Source organism: Pocillopora damicornis, chromosome 13 (genome assembly GCF_964200805.1).
Source record: "Pocillopora damicornis chromosome 13, jaPocDami1.2, whole genome shotgun sequence".
NCBI lineage: Eukaryota > Metazoa > Cnidaria > Anthozoa > Scleractinia > Pocilloporidae > Pocillopora > Pocillopora damicornis.
Genome location: NC_142682.1, coordinates 1,215,200 through 1,225,244, shown reverse-complemented (window position 1 = coordinate 1,225,244; position 10,045 = coordinate 1,215,200). Strand labels below are relative to the sequence as shown.

General features: G+C 37.5%; 1 protein-coding gene across 2 annotated transcripts; it reads left to right on the top strand.

The window, feature by feature from the left end:
* Window positions 1-159: 159 nt before the first annotated feature.
* Window positions 160-9,803, top strand: LOC113673168 (testin). 2 transcript variants are annotated; one of them, XM_027189543.2, is made up of 6 exons: window positions 160-1,186; window positions 4,450-4,541; window positions 4,978-5,203; window positions 5,856-6,095; window positions 6,593-6,808; window positions 8,462-9,803. In XM_027189543.2, exons 1-6 carry the CDS (start codon window positions 1,172-1,174, stop codon window positions 8,810-8,812), a joined length of 1,140 nt encoding a protein of 379 aa, XP_027045344.2. In that variant the 5' UTR covers window positions 160-1,171; the 3' UTR covers window positions 8,813-9,803. The 2 variants fall into 2 exon arrangements, with proteins under 2 accessions (XP_027045344.2, XP_089048980.1); XM_089192854.1 differs by lacking the exon at window positions 160-1,186 and adding an exon at window positions 1,753-2,195.
* The last annotated feature ends 242 nt before the right edge of the window (window positions 9,804-10,045 follow it).

The following is a 10,045-nucleotide window of genomic DNA, read 5'->3' as shown; positions in this document are numbered from 1 at the left end:
TGTTAACAACTGGGTTGAAAACGTAAATTAGCCACCGTAAAGGGTAAAAAAGCTGACGTTTCGAGCGTTAGCCCTTCGTCATCGCTCTGACGAAGGGCTAACGCTCGAAACGTCAGCTTTTTTACCCTTTACGGTGGCTAATTTACGTTTTCAACCCAGTTGTTAACACTAAATTACCTGCTAATTTACACACAGTTTGTATTGGAAACATACTATGTCTCGCATTAAGAACTAAATATAATTAACGGATGACGATTCACGACAGTGATCTAAGAACAATAGTTGAGTTGATATGTTGTAGAAACACATCAAAAGCTCTCTAAAGTAATTCCAGTTGTTTTTCAAGTGAAGTACAGAGGGATAAAGGTTAATGTTAATTTGAAGGATGTTTAATACCACTTCCTTTAAGACTTTGTAAACAATTTATTTTAGTAAAAAATTTACTTTTATGTTTTATCATAGCATAGTAAGTAGACTACGTTGACTCTGCGTGTGTAGTTATTTTTTTCATACGTATGAAATAATGTTTAAAAATTTGGTTTTCCTTAAAGGCAGGAGCCCATTTCTATGGGCTCCTGTCAAAGGTAATTAATTTGGTAAAAGTGTAAAAATTTTTTTCTTCTTCAACTGAAAATAAAATCTAAAGGAATTAAGATAAGGTTCAAAAACTGCTCTTAACAAAGCATAGATTATCAGATAATTTAACAAGTCTTTTACTGGGTTTAAGACTCCATAGTCGAGAATTCGGATTGTCGACAGCTGCATTTGCTTAGAAGAATAGCGGTGAAAATGTAGCATCATTTGATAAATACTAGCATATATTTCAGTCTTGATATTCATCATAGTTACAAGTTTTCGTTCCTGTAGATTAAAGCACAGAAACAAGAAGTGTCCAGTGTTTTGGATTGGGTTTCCAGCCTTGTCCCCAACTCCTCCTCATCTGACTCCCGCCACTTTGAGCCACAGGCTTAGTGACGACAAGTTGTCATCATTCCAGCACACGCCTTGCTACGTCAGACAATAATGACTAGACAGTGACCAGATTTTTCCGGTATGTGGATTAGGGTCAGAGCGGTGGCACGCACTTTCAAAGATTAGAACGGAGGCTTCCAAATGTGTTTTGCCTTATTTCTGGTTTAGTGGATGACGTTAGGATATATACAGACAAGGCATGCCTCGCGAGAAGGTACGTACGTGAGTTTTCAGTTCTCTTTTTCTGAGGCCTCCTGTTCTGTCAAAAGAGACAGTTTACACTTATACAAGGTTACCATAATTTACGGTGCTTATTCGGAAATTTCGAGTGAATATCGCTTTTATTTTATGACGTTAAAAGCCACCTAATTTACATATAGCCTACACACCACTGCTTCCTCGTACTTTACGTCAATATTCAGCGCTTTTAGGCTACGAAAGAAGTTTACTAATCGTGTTTTTCCTCTGCACAATCGAAGTCTTGGAGTGACCAGCACTTATCCGCTCGGGTTTCAGTGCATGACTTGTTTATAAACGGCTTTGTTCGTATCGCATAAAGTTTACAAAATACTCAACTTTTAAATGGGATGAAAAAAGACAAAAATTTGTGAGATGCATGGGCCGCTACTTGTTATTTATTTGAAACTGAAAATTTATTTTGAAAGAAAAAATAATGTTCATAGTTTTCTGAATAGATGGATATTTTTAAATACGGCCGGAAATCCAACAAAGGAACAGTTTGAGGCTCAAAAGCTTAAAGCTTAGCCCGCTTGCTTTTGTAAAATTAAAGCCGAGTTTCCTTTTCTTATTTACGCGAATCCATACAAAAAAGTGAAGATAGATATTCAGCACCAATCGATAACACACTTGTATGGAGAGGGCGAAGTGGCCATGGAAAATACCCTAATTCGACAAGAACTAATTTCGTAATTACCAGATTTTTCTATTTCCCCCTCCCCTCCCTAGTTTGTCGAGTGACCCATCATTCCGTACGAGCTTCGGCGTTGATGTCACGTCCGTTAGTGTTTTGAGAGAGAAGGAAAATATTAAGAGTTTGTTGAGAGATTAACGGGAATCGTAATTTGGCTGTTGGCCGCTTTATTATCGAACTTTTGACCTCGAGAAAACATTCAGGATACTACCCGTAGTGTTGAAATTTGCGATCTGGTGAAGACATGGCGGAAGGGTCGCAAGACGGACTCAACTTACACATGCCGAAAAAGGTTAGTGGCGCCGATGATACAAGTTTCACGTCGATATGTGTCATGCGATACTTCGACTCTGTTATCGCCAAGTTTTCTTGGAAATTATGGGAATTATTGGTCAAGTCAAAGGACATGGCAGTTTATACAACTGATCCTACACAGCTATCACGGCTGCAGAAAACAGAGTGTTCCGCTGTCGATGTAGTTTGTTGGACTCGATAGGAGCCATTTATGTTGATTGTATTCATTCTACAACCAACTCATTCGTTATTGAACAATTTTTGCGGATTGACAGTTCATCAGATTTCAGCTCTCTGCTTTTGATAAACTTAAATAAAAGTTTGTCTATTTTTTTGCCTTTTAATTGATGCTTTTAGGATACTGTTTCTTGCAGCTCGAGGTAGTTTGTTATGGTTCCAAGCTTCGTTTATTTACTGTTTAAATTTTATTTCAAATCGGGTAGATTATGCTATCTCCCCTTTGACACTAAATATTTATCTTTCCAAACGATCTCTTTGGTTACTAGAACGTTAATTAGATTGTTTTTCCTTTATTTCTCTTCTGATAAGTTCTATAACTCCAAAGGGGGTTATGTTTTGCGTTCCTTTTTGGGCTTACAAACATTCTCGTTCAAACAGATATCTCCCCTTGAGTCAGGGCAATAATTGCCGCATATTGTAACGGTAGATTGGGAGGTTTTATACAAGAATATTTAGTTTAAGTTGTGTTATGGTTTCATGTTGATTGAAAAGAAATCTAGTGCACCAGACCACACGGGAGAAGTTTAAATAGACTTAGATGCTATGTACAACTGTAAACAGCACAGCTGTGTAAATTTCCTTAATCGAAACTTCTGAGATCCACATCAGTACATGATGAGTTGACTGAAAAACGTTGATCCCAGGTTATATGCTATAAGAAGATGTTCAAATTAGAGGAAAGAAACTGCCTCATGATTCTTTCGGTTAATTTTTGCAAAGGGTATGTTCATCATGTGATTAACTGAGGTAAGGTCCACAAAATGCTCATAATAACGTGAGCAATTTAATGAGACATTGCGAGTTGTTTTGATTATTCTGGGCATTTTCATATCTTTACCTTTTATTTCATTTTGCTGCTTCATTTTGCTTACAGCCTTTTTATCACATCAGAACTGTGTATGTGAGTTAACAATGAAAATATTGGTTTGACTAAACTGAATCAATATAAGACACTTGAACAGACAATATGATCTTAATAATTGTTTGGGTGGGCCTCATTTCTAACATTATTCTTATATTTTCAAAATTTCATAAGATTAAATTAAAACTGAAAATCTTATCACCAAAATCAAATTCATCACCATTGGAGAAATATTGAAGAAAATTTTGCTTCTTTTGTATGAAATATTTTCTTTCAAGAACAAATGAACAATCAACAAGCAAGAAATATTTTTCTCATTTTAAAAACACAATCCTCACAAAATCGTTTCAGACCATATGATGCTGTAGCTATCCAAGGTAATCAGTGCTGAACAACAAAGTCAATGAGAAAGACCAGTCAAAATGTCATTCAAAACAATTTTTTGTTCATGTTTTGATTGTAAGTTTCTTCCCAAAAAAACCTTACATTAATAATTTCTGGTGGTAATAGAAATACTTTGTTTCCTGTGCTTGAATTCTCATAAAATAGTATGACTTTTAGACTGTTATGATAATGACATTCAAATCTGATTTGCATCAATAAAATTAGATCATGTGTTCTGATAGTACTTCCTTAATGTAATTAAACAATTGCTACTTGAAACTGGAACCTTGAGTCTGATAAGCTTTGAGAATAGACAAGAGACTTTGGGTATCAAATTTTAAGTCTAGAGCTTCTAATATTGATTGTACATTTAAAGGATTTGAAGCAACCAAACAGTTAAACAGTTTGATCAAGTAATCTGATCTTCAGAATGAAGATGTCACCAACTATTGTTGGTGACAGGGCATGGTACTTGAAAATCAAAGAGGAAGCCTTCTTGAGTCAGCTTAATAAAAGAGGATGATGATTCAAATCCTAATTTTTATAACTCATAAGAGTTATTTTTAAATTTTAATAGAAAGCATATGGAATTTATCCAATAGAGTTGGATCATGGCAATTTGAAAATTGTTTCAACCATCTGATGACTTTGTGTAGATATTGCAGAATATTATATGTTGATAATTATTTCCCTGAGGAAGTTTGTTTTGAAAAGGCAAATACCTGTTTCTTAAAGTCTCATTGACATGCATATTCTTCTTTTGTAGTTTACTTTAGGCCACGAAATGAATGCAGGGGCCCCCTGCCTACAGTGTGGCCCTGTCAAATGTGAAGGGGGATTGGACCTGCATTTCTGGAGGTTAGTTATTACCAATTAAAAATGCTCTTCATTGTGAGACAATTTCTCTTTGTCAGCATCTCAGGAAATGTTAGGAGAACAGTATGGAGAATATACATACTGATGTTTGGGTGTAAGGGGACTAGTATACCTTGCAAAAGGCCTGGTAATGAGTGTGGATTCATACACGTAGCTACTGCATTTCACTTTGGTTCAAGTGCACTTTTACATAACTTGAATACAGATAGCAAAGTACAAATAGAAGTTTTTTTTAAAGTTTGATAAATATGCCAACATTGTGCTCGATGCTCTGATGAAAGCATTATTCCCAAAATTATGCTGGCATAATTTATCTGACACCAATTATTACTGAAGAAATGTAAAATGGTTTCCATGTTTACAATCAGAGCATGCATACTATTTGAATTATTTTATAATTTTATTTGTCAATCAACAGAAAAATCTGCAAGACGTGCAAATGTAAGCCAGAGGAACATGATATCAAGAGTGTGGAAGAGGCTGCACACAAACTGGTTGTACACAGCTTATTTTCTAAAGACTCCCCTCAGGGACACATCCGTGACTACTTCCGTAAACTGGAGGAAGCCAACAAGAATAAGGGGCAGCAGTCAGAGTATGCTAAACAGTATGCATGGGTTCCACCGGGTCTGCAGCAGGGTGTGGTGAGTGTCACAGTAGAGCTCAGTTCACCACAATTTATTTGCAAAAGGGAGCAGAGCTATTTAAAATTGTTTGAACCTGTCGCTCTCAGGAGTGATATAAAGGATATCTCTGTATTATATCACATCAGTGTACGGCACATTTTCAAAATGAAAGGTGATGAGAGGAAATTTGAATGTCAGCTACACAAATATGTGAATGGGATAATAATTCAGTTTTTACTCACCTTGACAAAATATCATTTTAGCTTTCTCACCCCCAATATCTTATTAGTACTTCTCCTTACTGTCTGCCATACAATTCTGATAATGTCAGTTTGGAGAATTTGGTATTGGATCAACTAGTGATCTTGAGTTGATATTTTTCTTTATTCTCACCACTCATCTGTTTGACATTGTATTGATTTTGTAAGGAGAAATTCTTACTTGGTCATTCACTAGAGGTAAAGGGTTAAGGTTCTTGTGTATGTAGGGATAGTCATGTATGAGGTTTAAAATGATTCAGTATGATGACTTGCTGGACATCTTTCTGGGTCAAATCCCCCTTTATGAAAGTTCATTTTTTTCCCTCAGTTTGAGCTTTAAGTAATCAGGCTACCAATCTTGTAGTTCTTTTTCCTGCACAGCTAAGAAATATTATGTATTTCCTTCCCAGTTGATGAAGTACATGGAGTCACTACCTCCAGAGGTTAAGCCCAAAGTTGGTAGTGAAGGTGCCAAGTATCGCCGCAAACAGATGATGTACCAGCTTCCTATTCATGACCATGATCCAGAATATTGTGATAATCTAACTGAACCAGAGAAAGCCAGCATGAGGCAGTTCTGTGAGGATAGAAACCAGAATGCTCTTGGGGTTGGTGATGTGCGTGAAAAAACCAACCCTGTCTCCAAGTGGGTGAGTAAAAAAAAATAAGGAAAAAAGAGCCTAACTTAAAGGTGCAGGCTGTTTCAGTAGCTGATTTCATTTAAGCAAGTCTGGAAGTTGGGTCATAAACCAGAAAGTGCAACAGTCAGTCAGCCAGCCAGGAGTCATTATCTTTCATTTGCCATATCATTCATTTCCTTAGCTTGAAAGTGAGACAATCTATCAGCCAGTCCCACCGCTAGATAGTCTGTTAGCCAGCCAGCAAGGCAATCAGCCATTCCATCTGTCAGTCAGGCAGCCAGGGAGTTGGTCAGCCAGCTGCTCAGTTTGCTAAGAGGTCAGATAAAAGTCACTCCATTGATCAGTCAGGCAGTCAGGCAGTCAGTCAGATAGTCAGATGTTAGATGTAGTCAGTTGGTCATTTAGACAGTTACAAGTGAAACCAGCCAGTTGTTCAGTTGTTTTTTTTTTAAATTTATCATTTTTAAGTGAAACTCCTAGTCTAACTACTGAAAAATTTATTACAGACATGTTACAGATGTGGTGGCAATATCAATCTGGGGGAAATCGCTATCTTTGCATCACGTGCCGGAGAGAACAAATGTTGGCATCCAGGATGCTTTGTGTGTGCAATCTGCAACAATCTATTGGTGGATTTGATTTATTTTTTCAAGGAAGGAGCCATCTACTGTGGAAGGCACTATGCCGAGCTGTACAAGCCTCGCTGTGCTGCCTGTGATGAAGTAAGTCTTGAAGTAGCTCCTGCCTTATAATAATGATTTTTCTGGGGACTGGTGTGGGTCAGAGGACTGCAAGGGCGGCTACCCCTGAACTGGCACATTTTCCTTTCTAAATTTTCTTTTTTCTGGGTTATTTAATTTCACTTTTGTGACTACTGCCAACTGTAGAAGGCAAAGCCACATATGTCATCGTTATAACTGAATGAATATAACAATAGAATCCTGATCTTGACCCGATGTTTCGCGGTGCTACTTATTGTCTATCTCGGATTATACAATAAAATGGCGGAATGGCGGAAGGACGGAATGACGGAATGTCCGAAAATATCCAAAAACGCGGAATGCCTTTTAATATGAATCTGAAGTCTCAAAAAATGGAATTGCAATGAAATAAGAAAATTATTTATAACTAGCAGGCGAAATTAAAAGAAGTATGTTAAGGTTTTTATTGGCTATATCCTCGTAGAATTAGATTTACAAGATTCCAAGGTTCTTACTCGTTAAAAAGGGCTATCCGCACTAGTGGACAACAACTCCTTTCGAAGGCTTAAACTAAATTCTGGTATATAAAAGCTATGCGTGTGTCAATAAACGCCCTTTGATAAGATAAACAGTATTCGGTTTCATGCTCGGTTCTAATTAAAAAATAACATAAATGTTCGCATTGGTGAGTTCTTAGGGATTGCAAGGTTCAATTCTTAAGATTTGCAAGGTTCAGTTCTGAGATTCGTGTTCCGTTTCTTCACAAAGCATAGTTAATCATTGGTGGAGTCCAGAGGATAGTAGAAGAATGAGGCTTTGAAGCTAGCTCCTTTGAATTATTATTTAAATTACTACTGTTATCATTATTATTATTGTTAATATTATTATTTGTTGCCATTTAATTATTGGTTGAATGTCAATTAGACGTTATATTCTTGAATCGTCTTTCTCTTGTGGAACAGGGTACTCATAAATATGTGGGATGCAGCAGGTTTTTGTTTCGCATGAGACAAATATTCTGCAACACTACCTTCTAGCGTCATTATGCAACCTCTTGCTCTTTTCAATGCAAAAAAAATTGTGTTATATCGGTAGCCACATGCAGTCTTTAACTGTCTCTTTTTTTGTCACATGATCTAATGTCTAATGCGACTGGTTTGGTGCCAGTGTGGTCACCATCGCACTCCCATTTTTGCGCACCACCCTCCACTCCCTTCTAAATTCTCTAGATCCACCCCTGGGCTCGATTGTAATGATATTTCAAGAAAGTATCCCAGGAGAGCCTAAAGTACAAACTTTGAAAATAAGGGATTATGCACTCTCTGACGAATACTCCTCGTGACAGTATTCAAATCAGTAATGAAAAAGATAAAGCCCTCCACTGTTCACTGGGTTTTTTTAGTAAAGAGGTGTTAACATCAACAGTAGTTTTCAGTGGTACTGATTTATCATTTCCAATAGTGCAGTGGAGTTCAGGGAAGGGAGAAAGGATTGATGCAAGGGCAAATAGTACCCTTGGTGCAAACTCGTTGCATATTTGCTCGACCTAAATTGCGAAGAAGAGCACATTTTTGTGTGATCTAATTTGCAGCGTGAACTCAGAAAATATTGAACTCCGAATATCCGACTTTGCAAACTTAATATTTCAATTCTTCCGAATTTCTTTCTTTCCAGTTGATATTTAGCCGTGAGTACACCCAAGCAGAGGACCGCAATTGGCACCGGAAGCACTTTTGTTGTTACGAGTGTGACAGGGATCTGGGAGGTCTCTTTTATGTGGCACGTGATGGTCATCCACACTGCATGGAGTGCTACAACCGACTGTACGCGAGGAGGTGTTTTGAATGCCGGGAAATTATCAACGCTGATGCACAGAGGATCGAATACGAGGGGGAGTTTTGGCACGCGACAGATGTGTGCTTTAAGTGTGGCATGTGCAAGAGATCGCTGATTGGAAAGCAGTTCCTTCGCCATCCTAGAAAGAATCAGATTTTTTGCTCCACGGATTGTGCCAAAAGGTACTGAGCTGGGAATATAGATTTACAATGACCAAAGTAGTGACAAGAAGCTCTACTTTAAACGAACACATTTTTCAGCCTGTAAGAGTGTTGATTTTTGCGCGTGCTTTGATGCTGAGTACGGCGTAGCAGCTGCTTGAAGTTGAAGTAGTGACGTAAGCTCTGTTACTCGTATTCGTCGCTGTGCCGCTTGATTTTCATCGAGCACTCATTGAAAACCGCCCTCTACTCACGCCTCTGTATTTTAATTTAAGAAAGAAGTTGTTACATTTTAGTTGGATCGTTATGTATCGCGAGACGAAGGGGTTCAGAAGTTGAAAGGAAAAAATTGCCGTTATTTTGCAGCCAAAGTTTGAAAAGAGTTCCTGGGAGGGTTGAAAGTTTTTTAATTATTATAAGTGATGATTTTAAGGGCTGACACGATTTCTGTTTTGTCATGTTAAATTATCAGAACACCCTTCAAATTTGCCATTTTGACTGAACCCCATCAAGAAACTTTCAATTTCCTTATGAAATGTCTAGGAAAATACCATATTTGCTAAGTTATTAACCATTTCTGCTTCGTTTCCTCCAATGTCGGGTTTCTTACCATTTGAATGCCAAAAGAAGTAAATTTCTCGTTGTGCGCGATCAAATTCAGGCGTTAGGTGGGCTTGCCCAATGGCCAGTAATTACAATTAGAAGACTTCTGAATAAGGCACGATAGAATCTTTGGAAAGTAGCACAGTGATTTGATTTTCGCTTTACTTCAGGTAGAACAAAGCATCAAACGTTTTTTTTTTCTGCTAACCCGAGCAATGTTCCTAGGTTTCTTCCAATTCATCAGTATTTTAAGTAACTGACGCCTCTGTACGGTCTCCTAATTGTATTGTGGCTGTCATATTATATTATCAGTTATTACAATTATGAAACTTTTCTGATCGTTGTCAGATTCACTTGCACTGGAGTTCTGTTCAAAACCCAAATAAACATGGGAAATTAATCATACCGTTCATTAACAGGTTTTCCAGTCTGTTTTTATCATTATTCTATTCTATTCTATTATTACAAGTAGTAGTAGTAGCAGTATCAGCAGCGAAATGGAGGCGGTCAACTCATCAAGGTATTGAAGAAAAACGAAATTTCATTTTTTAAATCGAGACGTCCTTCTTGCTTGATGTATACGCTGATACAAAACAGAGAAGCGGTATAACCCGAGTCATATAAGATGCGCGAAAATTCGTTACCTTGACAACCCCCC

What these genes read in the sequence shown, in the direction of transcription:
- LOC113673168 (XM_089192854.1), top strand. Translation starts at nt 2,148, where the DNA reads ATGGCGGAAGGGTCGCAAGACGGACTCAACTTACACATGCCGAAAAAG. An exon ending in CCAACCCTGTCTCCAAGTGG is followed by an intron (nt 6,096 to 6,592) that starts GTGAGTAAAAAA and finishes AATTTATTACAG; the next exon opens with ACATGTTACAGATGTGGTGG. An exon ending in GCTGTGCTGCCTGTGATGAA is followed by an intron (nt 6,809 to 8,461) that starts GTAAGTCTTGAA and finishes CTTTCTTTCCAG; the next exon opens with TTGATATTTAGCCGTGAGTA.